General features: G+C 35.1%; 1 protein-coding gene across 11 annotated transcripts in view; it reads right to left on the reverse strand.

Moving 5' to 3' along the window:
* Positions 1-24,137, reverse strand: part of KANSL1L (KAT8 regulatory NSL complex subunit 1 like) — a 128,929-nt gene that overhangs the window by 47,354 nt on the left and 57,438 nt on the right. For all 11 annotated transcript variants that reach the window (XM_044937757.2, XM_006073178.4, XM_025278173.3 and 8 more), the window contains 2 exons: positions 19,127-19,324; positions 17,373-17,494 (listed from right to left, as the gene is read on the reverse strand). In XM_044937757.2, coding sequence (XP_044793692.2) covers positions 17,373-17,494; positions 19,127-19,324 — 320 coding nt within the window. The remainder of the gene's footprint in view (positions 1-17,372; positions 17,495-19,126; positions 19,325-24,137) is intronic.

Raw genomic sequence — 24,137 nt, forward strand, 5'->3', positions numbered from 1 at the left:
TAGTGTCTTTTTCCTTTTCTAAAACTGTAAGTAATAGAGAGACTGTGTTTTAACTTTTTATCAGAAGTTCCTGATATTATACTTGGCATATGACAAATGCCCAATAAATATTTATAGAATGAATGGAGAAATGTACACATATATACATTTTCAGATTTATCACTCCAGCTTTGTGCTTTGCACAGGGTATGTATATAACACCACATAATGTGAAAGTGTTAGTTGCTCAGTCATGTTCGACTCCTTGCAACTCCATGGATTATAGCCCGCCAGGCTCCTCTGTCCATGGAATTCTCCAGGCAAGAATATTTGAGTGGGTTGCCATTTCCTTCTCCAGGGCATCTTCTGGACTGAGGGACTGAACCCAGGTCTCCTGCATTGCAGGCAGATTCTTTACCATGTGAGCCACTTGGGAAGCCCATACCTTATATGGGAAGCATATAACACTACATACCTTACCTAAATAGTTTAGTGAATGAGTAAACGTGGAACATTATAGTTTAAGAGCCAAAAGAAGCTCTAAATAGAAAGTTATAAGAGAGCATTTAGAAAAATAAGACATATTTACACTGCCTTGAGTTCCATTCTAAATCTCTTAATTTTGACTTACAAAAGTTAGTTTCTGATAGTAAGTGATGATGTACCTTATTTTATCTTATAATCATATATGCCCATTATAAATGGGTAAGTATTATAAAGCAGATGAGAACTGTAAGATATTTTGATTTGTAAAAGAGAAAGCATGGATAAAGTTTAAATTTTTTCTTCTAATTTAAAAAGTACAAAATGACCAAGAGTTTTATCGAAGAAAATATTTCAAAAGTCATGAGTTTCTGTTTTATTGACATTGCCTAATTTTTCTAATAGTAATGACTTTCTGATATAACTGATTGTCTATTACAATTCCAGAAAATCTTAGCAGTTAAGATATTTATGAATAACGACAGGCATTCAATTTGCTTTTACAGAGAATAAATGGAATTTTCAAGTGAATTTTTTAGTTAAAATTTTACTCTGATTACTGCAGAAACCAAAGGCCCAGAAGTGAAGCATTTAATCTTTTAACTGTTCTATACATCAGTGTCTCTTTTGCTGTCTCATATACAGGGTTATTGTTACCATCTTTCTAAATTCCATATATATGCATTAGTATACTCTATTGATGTATAGAACAGTCTTTTGGACTCTGTGGGAGAGGGAGAGGGTGGGATGATTTGGGAGAATGGCAGTGAAATATGTATAATATCATATATGAAACGAGTCGCCAGTCCAGGTTCGATACACGATACTGGATGCTTGGGGCTGGTGCACTGGGACGACCCAGAGGGATGGTATGGGGAGGGAGGAGGGAGGAGGGTTCAGGATGGGGAACACATGTATACCTGTGGCAGATTCATTTTGATATATGGCAAAACCAATACAATATTGTAAAGTTAAATAAAATAAAATTTAAATTAAAAAAAAATCTTTTAACTGATATTTGAATATTAATTCCTACCAAAATCACTTTCTGCAAACATTATTCACTTGTATCAAAATTAATAAAACAATCTAAAGATATGGGCTTATAGGGACATATATTTGCTAAGTTCTTGGTATCATCTTGGTGGTGGAGAAAATGGTGAATAAATAAGGAAGAACAGTCTAATTTCAATCTGTTTTTTTTTTTTAATTTTATTTTATTTTTAAGCTTTACAATATTGTATTGGTTTTGCCAAATATAGAAATGAATCCGCCACAGGTATACATGTGTTAAAACTCAATGAAAGATAGTCTAAGATTTTTAGTAACTTGTTCAAGTATTTAATAACTTTTTGCTTAAGCCAAACTGTATTCTTAGAAGGACTGGAATCATCATTATAATGCCATGCTCAAATGCTTTTACTAAATAAGAAACTTTTGGGCCTGCCTATAAATTTAGAAAGCTAAAACCATAAAAACACAGACAAGATTTCATCAAGTTATTTTTATCTTCTAATCTCAAGAAATAGCAGCAGAAAACAAGTATTCAACACAGAATTTTAAAATATTGTTTTAGTACTTTTCAACATTTCCCCCACATTCATGTACTCTTATATTAAACACACTTAAGAAAAGCAGAACTCAACATAGAGAAGAAAATTAGAATGTGTATTATCTAAGAGATTATGATAGCCTGCCAGTTACCAATCTATTATTCTTATACACAAATACCCATACTTGCTATACGGGGCTGAAGAGTGTTGTCACATTTACATCTACCAGGAACCTCAGATTGTGACCCTACTTGGAAATACAGACTTTCAGGTGTAATTAATGAAGTAAAATGATGTCAGAGTGGATTAGGGTGGCCCTAAGTCCAGTCACTGATGTTCTTATAAGAAGAAACAAAGAGTTCAGGAAGAGATCCCAGGGAATAACATCCTTACATGTGAAGACAGAAGAGAAATGGTCTATAAGCCAAAAATGCCAAAGACTGCTAGGAACTACCGGAAGCCAGGAAAATGCAAGGAAGGATTCTGCCTTAAACCTTCAGAAAGAACATGGCCCTGCCTGACACCTTGATTTTCAACATCTAGCCTCCAGAACTGTGGAAGAAAAAAAATCTCCTATATTAAGCCACACACTTCGTGCTGATTTAAGATCCCTATGAAACTGACATATTCATAAAGTACACACCTAAGAATCACTATTTTTGCATAATTTGTAATCTCTATTTCAAGTCTACTTTTCGTCTTTTGGAGTTCTTTGATGACCTCAACCTATAGCAGCTAAAGTAGGCGGCAACCTTTTCCAAACCTTCCCTGATGCCCAGCGTCCTGCCAATAGTTGAATTTACTATCTTTCTTTTTCTTGACAATATTTGGAGAAATGAACACATTATTTACTCAGATATACTCAATGATATTTTAAAGAAATTACATAAAATAGGACTTTATAGAAACTCACTAAAATGGCCTAGTAGGGGCATTACTTGTCTTCCACATGGCAAAAACAAGCACCTCTCTCAGATGACCAGTGGATCGAGATCCAGGCATTATCTACTACATATAGAGAAAACAGTGCCTTGACCAGCCCATTTTCCCTACTCTAGGAATTAAGTAGGAAAATTACACGCGCCCCCATTCACTCAAAAATACAAGTCTCTTCAACTGTAGCAACAAGAAAATGCTGGAGTACACTATAAAATGACCTTCTAAATTAGATGTGTCTCTAAAAAAATTTTGATCTCTGGTTCCTCTGCCTTTTCTAAATCCAGCTTGAACATCTGGATGTTCTTGGTTCATGTACTATCGAATCCTCACTTGGAGAATATTGAGCATTATTTTGCTAGCTTGTGAGATGAGTGCAATTGTGCAGTAGTTTGAGAATTCTTTCGTATTGCCTTTCTTTCAGATTGGGATGAAAACTGACCTTTTCCAGTTCTATGGCCACAGCTGAGTCTTCCAAATTTGTTGACATATTGAGTACAACACTTACATTTGGTTGTTATTGTTGATAACAGCATCATCTTTTAGGATTTGAAATACTTCAGCTGGAATTCCATCACTTTCACTAGCTTTGTTTGCAGTGATGCTTCCTAAGGCCCAGTTGACTTCACACTCCAGGATGTCTGGCTCTAGGTGAGTGATCACATCATCTTGGTTATCTGGGTCATTAAGATTGTTTTTGTATAGTTCTTCTGTGTATTCTTGCCACCTCTTCTTAATATCTTCTGCTTCTGTTAGGTCCATACTGTTTCTGTCCTTTATTGTGCCCATATTTGCATGAAATGTTCCCTTGGTATCTCTAATTTTCTTGAAGAGATCTCTAGTCTTTCTCATTCTATTATTTTCTTCTATGTGTGGATCATGACATACTGGAAAATTCTTCAAGAGATGGGAGTACCAGACCACCTTACCTGCCTGCTGAGAAATCAGTATACAGGTCAAGAAGCAACAGAACTGGACATGGAACAACAGACTGGTTCCAAATTGGGAAAGGAGTATGTCAAGACTGTATATTGTCACCTGCTTATTTAACTTATATGCAGAGTACATCATATGAAATGCCAGGCTGGATGAAGCACAAGGTGGAATCAAGATTGCCAGGAGAAATATCAATAACTTCAGATATGCAGATGACACCACCCTTAAGGCAGACAGTGAAGAGGAATTAAAGAAAAGAGCCTATTGATGAAAGTGAAAGAGGAGAGTGAAAAAGCTGGCTTAAAACTCAACATTCAGAAAACTAAGATCATGGAATCCAGTCCCATCACTTCACTGCAAAAGATGAGGCAACAATGGAAACAGTGACAGACTTTATTATCTTGGGCTCCAAAATCACTGTAGATGGTGACTGCCCCCATGAAATTAAAAGATGCTTGCTCCTTGGAAGAAAAGCAATGACCAACCTGCTGCTGCTGCTGCTGCTAAGTCAGTTCAGTCGTGTCCGACTCTGTGCAACCTAGGCAGCAATTAAAAAGCAGAGACATTACTTTCCCAACAAAAGCCTGTAGTCAAAGCTATGGTTTTACCAGTATAGATGTGAGAGATGGACCATAAAGAAGGCTGAGCACCAAAGAATTGATGGTTTTGAACTGTGGTATTGGAGAAGACTCTTGAGAGTCCCTTGGACTGCAAGGAAATCCAACCAGTCCATCCTAAAGGAAATCAGTCCTGAATAGTCACTGGAAGGACTGATGCTGAAGCTGAAACACCAATACTCTGGCCACCTGATGCAAAGAACTGACTCACTGGAAAAGACCCAGATGCTGGTAAAGATTGAAGGCGGGAGGAGAAGGTGATGACAGCAGATGATATGGTTGGATGGCATCACCGACCCTATGGACCTAAGTTTGAGGAAACTCCGGGAGTTGGTGATGGACAGGGAAGCCTGGCGTGCTGCAGCCCATGGGGTTGCAAAGAGTCAGACACAACTGAGTGACTGAATGATTTAAAAAAATTAAGTTATTTACCTACTCTGAAAAATTAAGGTACATCTTTACACAACCATTAAAATGGAAAAGAAATATTTTAAGTATAAAAAGCTTCAGATATACTATTGAAATAAGATATAAAACTTCCAGTAGAGCTCAACAATGAAAATTATGTATAAAATGATAGGAAGGAATTATACTCTGAGCAATACAAGTGATTTCCACTTTCTTCTAGATAGCTCTTGAATTTTTAAGTTATTGTACAATGAACTTATATTAATTTTATAAGAACACTAAAATGTCATCTATAATTTCAGTCTTTTTGGCATTAGGAACTTATAATACATTTTAAAGTGGCTATTTGAGAATAAGAGACTTAGGAGACATAACTACCAAATGTAATACAGGTTTTGTTTGGGTCCTGATTCTAATAAATTGTCCATAAAAAGATGACTTTGAGACAACTGGCAAAATATGAATATGGATAGAGAATTTTATGATACTGATAAATTATGACTAAAATATTAAAAGAATAATAAAAAATTAGCAGATGATAACGTAGTGGGTATGTTGAAAAAAAGTTTATCAAAGAAATAAATGAAAGTCTTTATAGTTAAAATATCAATAAAATTTATTTCTTTAAGTTCATAGGAAAAAAATATATCAGGAAGAGAAATAGTTGAAGTGAGTAGCAAAATATTGAGAACTATTTAAGCTAGGAATAAGCTGATTTACTTTTCTATGCTTTCTATATGTTCAAATTTTACATAATAAAGCTTGAGAGGAAAAGAGATCAAATATTGTAGAGCCATCTGCCATTCCCACCTCTGGCTCTTAATTTCAAGAGGACTTTTTAGAGTATAAAGGCAAGGAGACTAGGAAGCCTATATGAGAACTATATTTTTTCTGAATGTGAAGTGCAAGTGGCTCAGTCGTGTCCGACTCTTTGCAATCCCATGGACTATACAATCCATGGAATTCTCTAGGCCAGAATACTGGAGTGGGTAGCCTTTCCCTTCTCCAGGGGATCTTCCCAACTCCAGGACCAAACCCAGGTCTCCCACATTGCAGGCGGATTCTTTACCAGCTGAGCCACAAGAGAAGCCCAAGAATACTGGAGTGGGTAGCCTATCCCTTCTCCAGTGGATCTTCCCAGCTCAGGAATCAAACTGGAGTCTCCTGCATTGCAGGCCGATTCTTTACCAACTGAGCTATCAGGGACATAAAATCTATCAAACATTTCTAACTAACCTATAGTTTGGGAGTATAGCTCAGATTCTTCAGTATAATCTGTGAATTGTTTTTCTGACATATGGAATATAGTTTGAAATTGAGACTTTCTAATATTTCACTATTTTTTTTTTCATTTTAAAGGAAAATTTGCAAAGAGAAAAAATCTGAAAAATTCTAAAATATTTTTTAAATCCTTGCATCTAAACACAAATATAGCATTAGGAAAAAATTTTGATTTTTTTCCTTTAAGTCTCTTTTTCTTCCCCTATAAAATCATACCCCTATGAGGGTCTAAGGCTGTTGCTGTTCAATTGGTAAGTCGTGTCTGACTCTTTGTGACACCATGGTATCACAATGCTTTTGGTATCCTGATTTTTTCCACCTAACATTCTAAAGGAAGTACATTCCTATATGACCACATCTTTTTTTAATATAGATCATTTTTTTAATAGTTACATGACATGTCTTCCAGTGGTTGTATCATGATTTAAACATTTTCTATAACATTAAGTTTAAGACTTATATTAATAGAGGTTAAAAGGGAAAAGTAAAGTTTTTACAAAAGAAAATAAATCCTACTGGTATTACTTTAAAAACACATCAGGAGACATTTTATTTCCTTATTGATATTGTACATCTAGCTGATACAATATTTAATGTCACAGAAACTCAAAATTATGTTTGAAAACTTCAGCCTAGAATTTGCTAACAATGTTTTCTCATAACTGAGAAGTGACTATTGAAAATATTATGAAGGTAAGAGAATTACTTTATATGTGATTAGTTTATCAGTTCAGCTGCAGTTTTTCATGAGGCCCAATTAGAAAGGATCATTACATTTTGTGAGATAATTATCATTTGTGGAAATAAATAGCATGATAATGATTCATTAGAATTTAATTTCATATCATATTCTGGGACCCATTAAAGCAAAACAACAACAACAAAAATTCTAGACATTATTTCAAGTAGAAATTCACTTTCCCAGAGATAATACCCCATGGGGTAAATGAAGATGTACTTAGAACATTATATCTTCATTTTAGAGTATGAGATCTAAAAACAAATAACTATATCTATGATGATAAAATGTAATGCTTCATTTGTTTGAAGATTCAGTCTTTTCAGTTGCTCAGTTCCTGGTGACTCATCTTAAACCCTGCTGCCAAGATTAATAAAGCTAAGAAAACAATTCTGACTTCTGGGAGATACTGCAATTAACTAAGAGATAGGGGTTGGGAATCAATGAATAAAAAGTGGGCAAAACAGCTGCCCTGAATTAACCAAGTGAATTTACTTTAGACATAAGAACAGATCATTAGGGTATTATAAAAATTACCTTAAATACTTAGAAAAAATTGTATCAAACATTAAGTTCTATGTGGTCCACTAAAAATAATAACACAGAATAGGTAACCAAACTTTTTTAATTTCTTAAACCTAACTAACTAACTAACTATATATATATATGATATGATGTGATATAAAGCTAGAATGAGAATGCTTTATTAGAAGCACTGACAAGTCTACTTATCTAGTAAGTCCAAGTATACAGAATACAGCTGAAACTGCAAACGTCTTTTAAATAACCAAAAAAGATCTCAATGAGTCCATGGATGAAAGCTCACTCCTGTTAGTATTAAGAGAGAGGCCTTATCTTTTACTTCAGACTCTCTTATCAGAGGACAGGTACTTCTACCATTGTGACTTTATTTATCTGATTTGCTAATCCAGAGTTAAATTAGATGAGAGGAAGCAGAACTGCAGGAGGCAGCATGAGATTAACAACATATCAATCCGACTATGACAGAGAAAAAGCAAATAAGTACAAAATATTTTTGGGGGAATTCTTACCAGTAAGAAATCCTAAAAGATATTTCATTCATTAAAAAAGTATTTATTCATGCCCATATTATGACTCTGATGTAGATGTCAAGAAAATAGCAGTTAAGAAGACAGACCAGAAAAATTCCTACTATCACGGAGCTTACATTCTCGTCCAGAAAGGTAGATAATAAACGAGTAAAAAACAAGAGTAAAATTATATCACACTTCTCTCACTTGATCCTCACAATAACCCAGCAAGCAAACTATTTGCATTTTAACTGTGATTTAGAAAGTTGCCTAAAATCACAATGCTACCAAGTTCTACAGTTGGGACTGATCTCAGACCCATCTAATTTCAGAACTATTTAACAATGCAATGAGTTTTCTTCATAGCACTTGACCAGGATTTTAATTTTATTTTTTTATTAAAATTTTTCTTCACATTTTGTCTGTGGCATGTGGGATCTTAGTTCCCTGACCAGGGATATATCTGAGCTCTCTGCCTTGGAAGCATGGACTTCCATCCACTAGACTGCCAAGGGAGTCCCACCAGGATATTTTTTTTTTTTAGTATTTACTTTAAAAATTTTTATTTATGTATTTATTTGCTTGCGCCAGGTCTTAGGTGTGGCACACAGAATCTTTTAGTTGCAGTGTGGGGGATCTAGCTGCCTGACCAGGGATTGAACCAGGGCCCCCTGCAGGGAGAGCATGGAATCTTTGTCACTAGACCACCAGGGAAGTCCCAGGATTTTAAATTACACATCTATTTGTGTGGTTCTTCAGTTGATACCATTTTTACCCAGTTAGACTCTATACCATAAGGTCAGAGACCACACCTGGTTTTGTTCAACATCATAACCCAAGCCAATCCAATGCCTGGCACCCTGTATCACTCGGTATGTATTTGCTAACTATTAAGTGAATTCTTTCATTGATATACAATTATTAATATTGATAGTCTGTGAGGATGTGGACACAGGGATGAGCCTGAGTTATCAAAGAAAAACTAAGATGAGAATCATCCAAGAAAGGCAATGTGTAATAAATTTGACTTAGTTCTTACCAAATGGCTTATTCAAAAGTTTTTGACACTTGAGTAGGATCATCATTCCTCCTATTGTCTTGGGTACTTCTTGCCATAATAAATTCTATATTATGCTTTAAAGGTAATAAAATGTGTTGAGTAATTTCTCTTTATTCACTAAATCTCTAGATATAAGCTAACATAAAACATCCAAAGCAAAGAACAATAGTGATGTTACAAAGTGATATACATTTTAAGCTGTATTGAGACTTTTCTGTTTTTATTTTTCATTTGTTTGAATAAATGGAATTCTTTACAAACAAACATTTAATTGAAGACTATTAGCACTAGAAACTACTTTAGAAAATATTTGTATCCCAGTAAATTTAGAATTAAAGAAATGCAATGTAAAGAAATTAACTGACTTGCCCAAGGTCACAAAATGTTGAAAACAAAAAGTACATGAAAAAAGTATACATGTACTTCCATAATCTCAAGTTCCCCACAAACCACTAAATTAAAAGCCACTATAATTAAGAATAAACAAAGTTTAAATCTTTTAGGGGGGAGAAAGGAGATTAAATGTCCCAAGGTAGTCTTTTGAGAAGGTATGTTTTCCTAGTGTAATATGAAAATAAAACATAATAAGAGAAAAAAACCCAATAGTGTATTTATCCTCAATTTAAGAGTACTTGGTTTAATTACAGAGTCCCAAACAAATCAGGCAGACCAAAAACAATTCAGCAACATTTTACTTTCCCGAGAGGTATGACAGAAATAGATGGTACTTCAGTGACTTCACAGGTACCACAGGTCACATGGTACCTATGTGACCAGTGTCTTTGGTAAGAGCTGGCCTATGAGGGTTTACAGCTGTTGTTGCTCACTTGCTAAGTCGAGTCCAACTCTTTGCAATGCCATGGACTGTAGCACACCAGGCTCCTCTGTCCACAGGGTTCTCCAGGCAAGAATACTGAAGCAGATTGCCATTTTCTTTGCCATGGGGTATTTCCGAACCAAGGATTGAATCTGTGTCTCCTACATTGGCAGGAAGATTCTTTACCACTAAGCCACCAGGACAGCATGTTTTTGCTGTTACTTTCTCATTTTCCTTACCTTATTGTCCTGGGTCCTTGTGCTTGACTATATTTTATATTTGACTGTGCTGATCACTGCCCTCAAAAAATGATTTCTAAGGATCTCCTGGCCCTAATCAGATTGATTATATTCTTTGCAGCCAAAGATGGAGAAGTTCTACACAATCAGCAAAAATAAGACTAGGAGCTGACTGTGGCTCAGATCATGAACTCATTATTGCCAAATTCAGACTTGAAGTAAGTAGGGACAACCACTAGACCATTCAGGTATGACCTAAATCAAATCCCATACAATTATACAGTGGAAGTGACAAATACTTTCAAGGGATTAGATCTGACAGACAGAGTGCCTGAAGAACTATGGACGGAGGTTCGTGACACTGTACAGGAGACAGGGAGCAAGACCATCCCCAAGGAAAAGAAATGCAAAAAGGCAAAGTGGTTGTCTGAGGAGGCCTTACAAATAGCTGTGAGTAGAAGAGAAGCAAGAGGCAAGTGAGAAAAGGAAAGATATACCCATTTGAATGCAGAGTTCCAAAGAATACCAAGCAGAGATAAGAAAGTGTTCCTCAGTAATCAATGCAAAGAAATAGAGGAAAACAACAGAATGGGAAAGACTAGAGATCTCTTCAAGAGAATTAGAGATACCAAGGGAACATTTCATGCAAAGATGGGCTCGATAAAGGACAGAAATGGTATGGACCTAACAGAAGCAGAAGAGGTGGCACGAATACACAAAAGAACTATAAAAAAATTTTCACGATCCCGATAATCATGATGGTGGGATCACTCACCTAAAGCCAGACATCCTGGAATGTGAAGTCAAGTGGGTCTTAGAAAGCATCACTACGAACAAAGATAGTGGAGATGGAATTCCAGTTAAGCTATTTCAAATCCTAAAAGATGATGCTGTGAAAGTGCTGCACTCAATACATCAGCAAATTTGGAAAACTCAACAGTGGCCACAGGACTGGAAAGGTCAGTTTTCATTCTAATCCCAAAGAAAGGCAATGCCAAAGAATGCTCAAACTACCACACAATTGCACTCATCTCACACGCTAGTAAAGTACTGCTCAAAATTCTCCAAGCCAGGTTTCAACAGTATGTGAACCGTGAGGGTACAGATGATTAAGCTGGATTTAGAAAAGGCAGAGAAACCAGAGATCAAATTGCCAACATCTCCTGGATCATCAAAAAAGCAAGTGAGTTCCTGAAAAAATCTACTTCTGTTTTATTGACTATGCCAAAGCCTTTGACTGTGTGAACCACAACAAACTGTGGAAAATTCTGAAAGAGATGGGAATACCAGACCACCTGACCTGCCTCTTGAGAAATCTGTGTGCAGGTTAGGAAGCAAAAGTTAGAACTGGACATGGAACAACAGACTGGTTCCAAATAGGAAAAGGAGTACATCAAGGCTGTATATTGTCACCCTGCTTATTTAACTTCTACGCAGAGTACATCATGAGAAATGCTGGGCTGGATGAAGCACAAGCTGGAATCAAGATTGCAGGGAGAAATATCAATAACCTCAGATATGCAGATGACACCACCCTTATGGCAGAAAGTGAAGAGGAACTAAAGAGCCTCTTGATGAAAGTGAAAGAGGAGAGTGAAAAAGTTGGCTTAAAACTCAGCATTCGGAAAACTAATATCATGGCATCTGGTTCCATCACTTCATGGCAAGTAGATGGGGAAACAGTGACAGACTTTATTTTGGGGGGCTCCAAAATCACTGCAGATGGTGACTGCAGCCATGAAATTAAAAGATTCTTGCTCCTTTGAAGGAAAGTTATGACCAATGTAGCTGCTGCTGCTGCTAAGTTGCTTCAGTCGTGTCCGACTCTGTGCGACCCCATAGATGGCAGCCCACCAGGCTCCCCCGTCCCTGGGATTCTCCAGGCAAGAACACTGGAGTGGGTTGCCATTTCCTTCTCCAATGCATGAAAGTGAAAAGTGAAAGTGAAGTCGCTCAGTCATGTCCGACTCTTGGCGACTCCATGGACTGCAGCCTACCAGGCTCCTCCATCCATGGGATTTTCCAGGCAAGAGTACTGGAGTGGGGTGCCATTGCTTTCTCCGATGACCAATGTAGACAGCATATTAAAAAGCAGAGATATTACTTTGTGAACAAAGGACTGTCTAGTCAAAGCTATGGTTTTTCCAGTAGTTAAGTATGGATGTGAGAGGTGGACTATAAAGAAAGCTGAGCACTGAAGAATTGATGCTTTTGAGCTGTAGTGTTGAAGACTGTTGAGAATCCCTTGGACTGCAAGGAGATCCAACCAGTCCATCCTAAAGGAAATCAGTCCTGAATATTCACTGGAAAGACTGATGCTGAAGCTGAAATTCCAATACTTTGGCCACCTGACGTGAAGAATTGACTCACTGGAAATGACTCTGATGCTGGGAAAGACTGAAGGCGGGAGAAGGGGATGACAGAGGATGAGATGATTGGATGGCATCACCGACTCAATGGACATGAGTTTGAGTAAACTCCAGGAGTTTACTCAAGGGAGGCCTTGACAGGGAGGCCTTGCTTGCTGCAGTCCATAAGGTCACAAAGAATCGGGACACGACTGAGTGACTGAACTGAACTGACTGAAGAAAGAAGGTACCTTCCCCTAGAAAGAATGTGCATTTGACTTTGCACCTATTTTGTAGTGTCATCCATTCTAAAATCATTTTAAACTAGGGATTCCTTGATGTCTCACAGATGGAAATTTGGACTGAAAATCCATGTCAAATCCTTATAATGTTCACATTATTTCAAAGTAGGTTTGCTATTTTCCTTGGTGCTATGCTCAATGTTGTGCTTCTGATATGCAGCAAAGAATATGAAAAATAATATATACACATATATTTACATATAAAAATATATATTTACAATATATATACATATACAAAAGAATATATATATACATACATATACATATATATATATATATATATATAGGCAAGGCCATGGGCTCTGATTTATCATCCTCTAACCCAAGCTATTAAAACTTCACTTGATTTTTCTGGATCTAGCTTTCTCTCTTTTCACACAAAGCTACCAAATCCTCAACTTGATATTTTGTCAAAATTTGGTCTCAGACAAAGTAGACTGCTGTGCCTTGTTTACTTTTCTGGGCTCTTATTTTTTTAACTTTTGGTTTAGAAATGTTGTTAACAGCATTCAATAATTTCTCATTTACAATGTAAACAATTGAAAAATAAACCTGTTATTCAATCCACCAATTCCCCTTCTGGGTACATACGCAAATAATAAAACGCTGGGACCTCAACAGATATTTGTATACCCCTGTTCACAGAAGCATTATTCACACTAGCCAAAAGGTGGAAGCAACCCAAATATTCATCCAAAGATCAATGGGTAAACAAAACAGCAACTCAGAGCCTGAGTGTTGTGGGGGAATCTGTTCTTAGAGACTGGATGACTGCCTGGCTGAGTGCAGGCCTAACTGCCCCGCTCTTTCCCTAACAAGTTCTGAGCAGTGCCTGAGACCTTGCTCCACAGAGCTTAGGCATGACACTGGGGACGTAGACGTGGCCTACCCTGTTTCACTGAATAGCCTGTTTCAGGGAGGAGGAAGCTGGAGACATCTATCAATATATTGGGTGAGGGGGCATGGGGGTGTCAGAGAGGCAAGTGTGTTGTGTTACTATGTCAATAAACTGATTTAAAGTTTAAAACAATGTTCATACATAAAGTAGAATTTTATTCCCTTAAAAAGGGAATGTTGACATATGCTACAATATGGATGAACCTTGACAACATTATGCAAAGTGAAGCAAGGCAATCACAAAAGGACAAAAACTACATTTATATAAAATACCTAGCATAGTCAGCCTGATAGAGATATAAAATAGAATGGTGGTTGCTAAGAACCAGGAGGAAGGAAGAATGTGGAAGTATTATTTAATAGCTAGAATTTTAGTTTAGGAAGATGAAAAAGTTCTGGAGATGGATGATGGAGACTATTGACAAAAATGTGAATTACTTAATGCTCCTAAAACTTAAAAATGATTAAATGGTAAATTTTATGGTATGTACACTTTACCAGAATTTTTAAATTCTTACTCAAATGAGTTTTCTTCTTACCTTCACATTTACTTTAATACATAAAGTGAATAGTAAGTACTTTGTGATTTGAATAACATTAAACAGAGCAAGCCCTTACTCTTGAAAATGTCTGAGTTTAAAAGATGTTTTGTTCCTATTAAACGACATATAAAGGAAAAAAATAACAAGAATACTGGGAAAACAGAAAGATATAAGAAATAAAACTAGGCCTCACTTGACATGGGCTTCCCTTGTGACTCTACTGGTAAAGAATCCGCCTGCACTGCGGGAGACCTGGGCGCGATCCCTGGATTGGGAAGATCCCCTGGTGAAGGGAAAGGCTACCCACTCCAGTATTCTGGCCCGGAGAATTCCTTGGGGTTGTAAAGAGTCGAACACACGACTTTCACTTTCATTTGACATTTTACTCCCAGAGTCAGAAGCTCCACAAAAAATAAATTTTACGTTGCTTCAATATCAATATCTCTTATTAAAACTTTTCCATATATTACTATAATGTGAAATTATATATTTGATTAATTTTTAAAAGCTTTGATAATACTCTTAAATATGAGCAATGTAAAATAATCTGTTAAATTATTTTACATTACTTTTTCCTGTCATAAGGTTCCTCCATAACTTTGTGGTATGTACCTCTACATTTCCCATCTGCGGCTCTTTCTCTTCTCTTTATTTTAATAAAGATGCTTACATTTCTTCCATCTTAAAAACAGAAACACCTTCCCTGACTTTGTGTATTCATTTTATTTCAGCCTTTACAGTCAGCACCCTTGAAAATACAGTCTGGACTCCTCTCTATTTCACCTCCCATTCCATTCATAATCAACTCTTATTTCTGTCATGCCACACTACATATTCTTGCTAAAGTCTCAACTGATAAAACCAAGAGATATTTTTTAGTACCTCTCTTTGGTATCTAACACAATGACAACATATCCTCAAAATTTTCTTTCGGTGTTATGATTTTCTTACTGTAATATATTCTAGTTTCTATGTTCCTGGTTAATATATTATAGTATATACTATCATAAATAGAATTTTTACAAAACTTTTTTATGAGATCTGGAGTATCCCCCAAATCATTTGTTTCATATAGCAGTTTACTGTTATCTGGTAACAAGACTTACTAAAGATAAATTAGGTATTTAAAAAACTCAACATTCTAAATTCTCTCATCTTCTCTGAGTTGATGAAAGGGAACTGTGTTACATTTTCTAGCAAATGTTAGAAAATAACTATTATAATCTTTCCTTCAAGGGAATATAACATTTTGATAGGAAATGTGAAAATAAGTGCTTTTTGAAAAAAAAATTCATGTATAAAATATTTGGAGAAAAGTGTTCATTGTTGTCAAAAATAAACACATTAGTGAAAATAAAATTAATTAAAACATATATATCAGCACACTTCAAAATGCTGGAGAGCAAAATTTTATATACTCTTAAATCTATCAAATAATTTTAGTTTTCAACCTGTTACAAACTTTCAGAAATAATCTTTCAAATTAGTTTGTAGGAACAACTACTTAACATCAAGAAAGATGGCAATTACTAGCTGATTGCAATAAGAACCTTTGACTATATAAAGATAGGACTGAAAAAGTATCATGATTTGGTAAACACAGCCAATGTTACATTTCTTTCATTTGGATTTGCATATTTTTATGAGGTACGTTTTTCAACTATGACAGCTGTTAAAACCAAATATTCAAACAACTCCACACAATTCCACTATTATTATATGGTACTTTAAACAATTACATGTTTAACCTACTAAACTGTTTAAGCTATTTACAAGTGAAGATTTTGTCTTTGTAATCATTGTGTTCCTAGGACTTTAACTATAGGGCATACAGCAACAGTTAAGCAATAAATACTTTGTGAATAAATGATCAAAAATATATGCAAGTACATTAAGATGAAAATTAGTACACACATACACACACACACCACACCCACATAAGTATAATAGCATAAGGCCTACTTAGGTAAACAAAATATAATCTAAAATTGACTTAGCCCCAAATCACAATTTGATGGTGCTTAGTGGCTCAACTTGTAATTATGACTTTTTTAATGAGGAAACGTCCTCATAAATGAAGATATTATAATTATCTATTAGAACATATTAGAATCTTTACTTTCAGGAGAATCATCAGTGATACAAGGATTGAATATAAAGTCAACAAAAATAAAAGTAAAACCAACAGAATTACTGTTTCCATAATAGAATAATGTAAAAATGAGCCTGCACAAACAAAACTGTAAAAGTATTAAAAATTACTTTCAAAACAACAAATTAGAAATAAAAATAACAGCATTTTTAAGACTTAGTTTACATCCACTAGTCTCATTAAGAATCTGATAGCTACTTAGCATAATTTTCATTGTGGTATAAATTTTCCTTTCTTGTTATTTTTAATTTAATAATAAATCATATATAATTATTAATACAAATATTTCCAGTACTAAATTACACTTAATTCTTTATGGTACTTAAGGCAAAGAAGCCCACGTTACAATTTTATTTGAAAAAAATTAGATGCACAAAATAATATTCTAGTAGCTTTTTAATTGTAATTTATCTTTAAAATGAAAGCTTAAAAGAGAAAAGTAAGCAAAATAAAGGAAACAAATGCTGTTCCCAAAAGAGGATTCATAATATCTATATTTTTTGCTAACATGACATAATAAATTGCTAAGGATTGTAGGAATTACTATATTAACCACATTTAGTAAAAAATTTATCTTACAAAAGCTGAGCTACAGAATGACTCATTTACAAAATGAGTAAAACTTAAGCTCAATTTTATGGATGGTATCTACCAATCAGTCTTCCATGCCCAAACTATATATAGGATCTTTTACTAAAATGAATTGCAACAGCAGTATGGAGGTGAAGACTATAAAATGTACAAAATGGAAGGCATATTAAATATGGTAGTACTACTGAAGCAAATCATATCACTGTTTTTCTTTTTAAGAAACATTACAAAACTTCCCGGAAAGCTTTCTTCCTCATTCTCAGGTTTACAGTTCCCTTAGTTATAAAAGTTTGATGTTATCTAAAAATGCATCCATGGTTTATTGATTGTACTCTAATAATGCTTAAGAAGAAAAAAGAAGTTACAGTACTTAAAAGATCAAAACAAAATAAAATAAGCAAAGCCAAACTGAGAAGTAAAACTAACTCACTGACACCTACCTCCTGGAAATGCCGTTAGCCAGACATTTATGGCTACACGATTTAGAAGAAAGGGGTGATGATGTAGGGGACAAGTTGAGAGGGGCAATCAAACTGTTGATGATTTCTGTCAACTGTGCACTCTGCAAGAAAACAGTAAACCTTTTACTGTTGCTACAAGAAATATGGTTAAATCTCAGACCTTTAGTACCTATTAAAGTTTAACCTCTCATGAAACAAGTAAATGTTTTAGTACATATTTTACTCTATAAAGACAATTTATACTGTTACTAATTTTTCCATTTATTATAAATAAATCTACATTTTTAAGTGCTCCTCTTTTTCCATATCTGTTTTTGCTCAGTTCCTTTGTCTACTCATCCTATCCTCTAAAACACTGAAATTCAGCTGATACCATCTATAAAATATCTCCTTTGAGGTAGCCAAATTAATAAAAACAAACTCATAGCTATAATTTATTAAGTGCCAACTATATGCCAGGCACTATATTAAGCACTAAACATAGAATATTGCTAATCTTTACAACTAACCTGCAAAGTAGATAATATTAAAAACTACTGATACTACTATTATTAAAATCAATTACAGATGAGGAAAGCTGAAGAAAAGATAGATTAAGCAGCTCAATCAAGGATTATAAAATTGGTATGATGTGGAGCTAGGACAACCTGGTGCTCTGTGACAACCTACAAGGGACGGGATGGGACGGGTGGGAAAGAGGTTCAAGAGAAAGGGGAGAGAGATATATACACACACACACAAACACACACACTTATGGCTGATTCATGTTGTATGACAGAAATCAACACAATATGATAAAGCAATTATCCTCAAATTAAAAATAAATTTAAAAGGAAAATAAATGGAGCTAGAATTCAAGCTTAGGCTTCCTTCTCAAATTTTTTCCTAATTTGAATATACCAGTTTCTTCAGATACCCCAAATTTTCATTCACTCTTATCCAAAATTTACATGTAACCTATTTGTAATATATAATAAATATTAATTATTCTCAAAACAATCACATAAAACAATTGTAATATGCATAAGCCATATCAATGGAAACAGTACATTTCTACAAAAGAATGACACCTTTTTCATTACACATGTAATCTACTATAGTTCATTAGAGAAAAAAGGGAAGGTATGAAGGGGTTTCAAAAATGAAAAGAAAATAACCTGTAATATTTCACACAGAATACCACAGAGAAAAACATCTTGGTATATATCCATCTCCCAAGACAAAATTTTTTATTTTGAATATTTATGAGTTATTCATAAGAGGATTTAAATACCAGAAAAGGTTTTGGAATCAAAATAATTTATCAAAGATCTATTAAGACTATTTCCACAATCACTTTTTAATGAAATAATCCATATTCCAATATTATCTTTCACTAAAACCTTCTATCAATAAGTCAATCAAATACCCCACTCAGATCTATTAAGTGGTACCCCAGTTCTTTCTCCATGAAAAAAGTTTAATGATGAGCAATTTTGTTAGAAAACAAGACTTTCCAACCCTAGTCTAATGAGTTATCACCCTATAGCTATATGCCAACACTTAACATATTATATTTAAATAACTTTAATTATATCACTATTAGACTAGATATACTAAATATTTTAATTGTACTTAATGTCAAATGACCAACTTCAATAACCAATGTCTTACGAAATTGATATTCTTAAGAAACATATTTAAGTAGAACAGTTTACAAAATCCATTCAAAGTCCACTCATACTTCACATTACCTGTTTTTCTATATTGCGAAGAAGTAGTGTAGGGCTACTTGGTGACATTTCAAAATCTTGTTCTGGTAAAGGATCTTGACTCTCTTGAGGAATCTGGGGAGTCCCAGAAGTGTTTAAGGAAGCTGGCTGGTCTGCAAATTGTACTTGCTTTTTCAATATATCTTTTGGAAGTCGACATTCTTCTAGGATCACTATCCCCTAGACAAACAGCAATTAAAGAGTTGCAATGAAAACAAATTGATTGCTGGAAGAACTTTAATGTTACAATGCACATGAACCATGCTTTTTATTATTCCCTGGAAATCAGAAAATAGTTGGAAGTACTCATTTATTTTTTTGAAGTGTTAACATTTTTTTAATTAATTAATTTATTTTAATTGGAGGCTAATTACTTTACAATATTGTAGTGGTTTTGCCATACATTGACATGAATCAGCCATGGGTGTACATGTGTCCCCCATCCTGAACCCCACCTGCACCTCCCTCCCCATCCCATCCCTCAGGGCTATCCTAGTGCACCAGCTTTGAGTGCCCTGTTTCATGCATCAAACTTGGATGGAAGTACTAGTGTAACTCTGTAAAAAAGTCACTGATCTGAACTAAAATAACATGTATATGTTTGATGGGTTAGCCTTGTAAAATGCTGTCATAAATTATATACAAGCAATTGCCTTTCTTATTGGTTTTAGTTATTAGCATTAAAAGCATGATACATCCAGAATAAATAAAAAGTTGGAAGGAACGATGCTGAAATTCCAATACTTTGGCCACCTGATATGAAGAGCCAACTCATTGGAAAAGACCTTGATGCTGGAAAAGATTTGAGGGCAGGAGGAGAAGGGAGCAACAGAGGATGAGACGGTGGATGGCATTACCGACTCAATGGACATGAGTTTGAGCAAACTCCAGGAGACAGTGAAGGACAGGGAAACCTGGAGTGCTGCAGTCCATGGGGTCGCAGAGTCGGACAAGACTGAGTGACTGAACAACAACAAATTTCATAAATTAAAATATCAAACTTACAAACATCCAAACAATAATCTAACTTTATATTAACTCCTTTCAGAGCATTCTAAAGAACCCCAAAACTGTTGCGGCCAGCCAGCAACCATGGATAGGACTGTACTATTGAGAAAAAGTACTCTCTAAACTAATCAAGTTCTCTTTGCTTACAGAGTAGACGGATTAATAATATAGACACAAGTTTTCAACTTTAAGGGGTATTTTCTGAAATGTAAGTAACTGGAGAAATGAGTAGGGATCTAGCTGCGTCTGTACTCCCTGCCTACCATTCATACACACACACACTACTCAACTGGCTTGCTGAATTTTCTCCCCCAATTCCCTACCTTCTTCACTCCAACTGTCCTTATCCTTAGGTCCCTTAGAAGTAACAAAGAAATGAAAGGGGAAAAAGGAGTGCACAAGTGTCATTTGAATGGTTTCATAGTTCTCACCATAGTATTTCTTCCCTTCCTATCCCTTTTATTACACTTGCCCCTGCAAATAATACATATTATTATGAAACATTTAAGTGTGTGTGTGTATATTGTGTGCATATGTGTATATTACTATTTTTCTGGCAAAATGTCAATAAGTTCCTATAGGCTAGTTTCAAAGGTATTAAATGCCTAATGTGGCTAAAATATTATATTCTTGAAATCAAAAACAGACTAAAACAATAATACAAGGGTATAGTATTTCAAGATGGGATAAATTAAATTGCCATGGGCTAGCTTATATCAATGGCACCCCACTCCAGTACTCTTGCCTGGAAAATCCCATGGGTGGAGGAGCCTGGTAGGCTGCAGTCCATGGGGTCGTTAAGAGTCGGACACGACTGAGCGACTTCACTTTCACTTTTCACTTTCATGCACTGGAGAAGGAAATGGCAACCTGCCCCAGTGTTCTTGCCTGGAGAATCCCAGGGATGGTGGAGCCTGATGGGCTGCCGTCCATGGGGTCGTACAGAGTTGGACATGACTGAAGCGACTTAGCAGCAGCAGCAGCTTATATCATGTATAAGTGCTATACATAGGGTGGAAACCACCTATAGATTATATGTTATATATCAGTAATCTTAGTTTACACTATAGTTGAGAGAATATATCACTTTAAAGAATTAACATATTCAGATACTGTACAGTATCCATTTTAGTATTTTATAGTACTATATTACAAATGATGCTTAGTAAAAGTAACTTTTCTTAAACTATACTTTAACAGCACTAGTAACTTTTACAAAGATAAGGGAGTCCAACTGTTGATCCTACTTCAATGACTATTTGTATAAAATGCACAAATATGGCTCTCTAGAAATCTCAAGAAATGTATTTAAAAGTAGCTTCTGTTTTACTTGATATTTTAAAAATTAAATTAGATTTGACAGACAAGAACTTCAAAAGTTCTTGAAAGTATCTGAAATATCTGCCCCAAATTTGTACAAGTCTCTAGCAGGTTTTTCACAAGTACCTGTATACAAAAGAAATATAAGTTTTCACTATATTATTTATAATTTCATTTGTTTTTATTACAGTTTATATTATGGGCCAGGCTGCTGTGAATTACCATGATTTTATTACCTCTACTTACAATATTGTTTCTAGGGAAAAATTGATTCTGAATTTCAAAAGTCCTATTTCCAAACCTTCGAAATACTAACTTTTATAAGCAGAAGGCCTGCTATCATTAATTCAATTAAGAAAAACATTTAAAAAATTCAGCAAGGGAATCACTCATAGCCAACTTCATAATCCATGTTGTTCTCTTAAATTGTTGCCCTGGACAAAACTCTCACAACATAAGAATGGCCCACAGTTTTTCTCTGCCATAACCAAGAACAGAGAAGAAAGTAAAGAAGATTAAATCCACTGGAGATATTGCAGAAATACGTTTCTGTTCTTAAAAATCAGGAAAAGAATATATGTGTTGGATCACCCTGATGGTTATTTTACAATGTTTGCTAATCAGAACTAAATTAATCTGAATTTTTTAAAAAAAAATCAGCTAAACAGTCTAATGATAGATAAAATAAGGTAAATAGAAAACACAAAAATTTTTTAGAAGGATAAATTGGGTTAACTGAGACAAGTGAAAACTCTAGCATAAGATGAAAGCAAATCAGTTGCTCAGAGATGACAACCACTCCTGATAATAACACTAGAGAGATCCCCACTTCCACTCTCAGATTCCTCATTAGAGATGACATAATATGAAAATATAAACAATGGCCTCAGTGTAACAGGAGGGAAGGGGGCAGTGCACCACCTTTAAAAGAACGACACCCATAGGACAAGACAAAAATTGATTAGAACCAACCAGGCCAAAGATGGTGGAATATCTGACTTCCAGTGGAGCTTGGGCTTCTTATACGCTCATGGTAATACATTAGCATACTAAATGACACACCTACCAGTGCCATGACAGTTCTGAGGTGAACCATAAAAGGTCAAAAAGTGGGCATAGTGCAATTCCTAGAAATCTCCATCCCTTTTCTCTAAATAGTTGGACTAATCCTCCCACGTCCTAGCCTATGAAATTACCCAGCCCATAAAAACTAACCACATCATATTTCAAGGCCTCTCACCTTCTGAGACGGCCCACACTCTGTAGAGTGTGTTTCTCTCTAAATAAATCCACTTCTTACCTATCACTTTGTCTCTCTCTAAATTCTTTCTGCAATGAGACATCAAGAACCTGAGCATCATTAAGTCCTGAGATCAGGTGTGATCTCAATTAAAAGACCGTGGGGTCAATTCCCAGTCTGGGTTCTGGCTGGATTTTCATCCTCGACTGTGGGTTCAAGTTCCATCTGAGATGCATGGTTTCATCAGTGACATTTTATATAAAGTCATCAAAACTAATTTTAAGCAAAAACTTAAATGAAAAATTTTAAAATAAAATAAAACTAATTTCAAGCAAAAACTTAAATGAAAAAATTTAAAGTAAAATACACAATTTAAGATGTGGAAGACCCCATTATAGGATAACAGAAGAAATCTAAAAGAGAAGCTATTTAATACAATTTAGCCAGTTTCTCCAACTAAGAAAAATTATTAAAAAAAAAATTAAAGTGAAAAGAAGCTACTGTCTAAGTAAAAGCTGGAGCAGAGAATACAAGAAATATGGAAGCTGTCATGTGTTAACAAAATTGTTGCAAGAACAAGGAAGGGATGTTGCTAATACTCTTCTAAAAATTGAAGCTAAATTTATACCATCTGGACTGTGTTAAAGAATGGGCAATGACACACTCTAGGTCATCTGTCCCTTATTTTACCCTATGAAACACTGTGTTTCCTAACCAGAGATACACAGTAACACTTACTTAAAAAAGCTATTTATAAGGTAAGGACATGGAAGCAACCTAGACATCCACTTGCAGAAGAATAAATAAGGGAGTTGTAGTACATACACACAATGGAATATTAGTCAGCTGTAAAAAGTAACACATTTGAGTCAGTTCTAATGAGGTGGATGAAACTGGAGCCTATCATGAAGAGTAAAGTAAGTCAGAAACAGAAAGACAAATACTGTATATTAACACATATATATGGAATTTAGAAAGACGGTAATGACGATCCCACATGTAGGGCAGCAAAGGAGACACAGATGTAAACAACAGACTTTTGGACTCCGTGGGAGAAGGCAAGAGTGGGATGATTTGAGAGAATAGCATTAAAACAAGTACATTACTATATGTAAAGTAGATGATGAGCGCAAGTTCCATGCAAGAAGCAGGGCACCCAAAGCCAGTGATCTGGGATAACCCAGAGGGACAGGTTGGGTAGGGAGATGGGAGGGGGGTTCAGGATGGGGGGACATGTCTATGCCCATGGCCAATTCATGTTGATGTAGATGGCAAAAACCATCACAATATTGTAAAGTAATTATTCTCCAATTAAAATAAATTAATTTAAAAACTAAAAATGCTATTTATAAAAGAGCATCTCAATTTCTTTCCCTTCTCCTTATCTCTAACTGAGAAGGGTTTTTTCCCCTTTCAATATACAAT

Source organism: Bubalus bubalis, chromosome 2 (genome assembly GCF_019923935.1).
Source record: "Bubalus bubalis isolate 160015118507 breed Murrah chromosome 2, NDDB_SH_1, whole genome shotgun sequence".
Taxonomy (NCBI): Eukaryota; Metazoa; Chordata; class Mammalia; order Artiodactyla; family Bovidae; genus Bubalus; species Bubalus bubalis.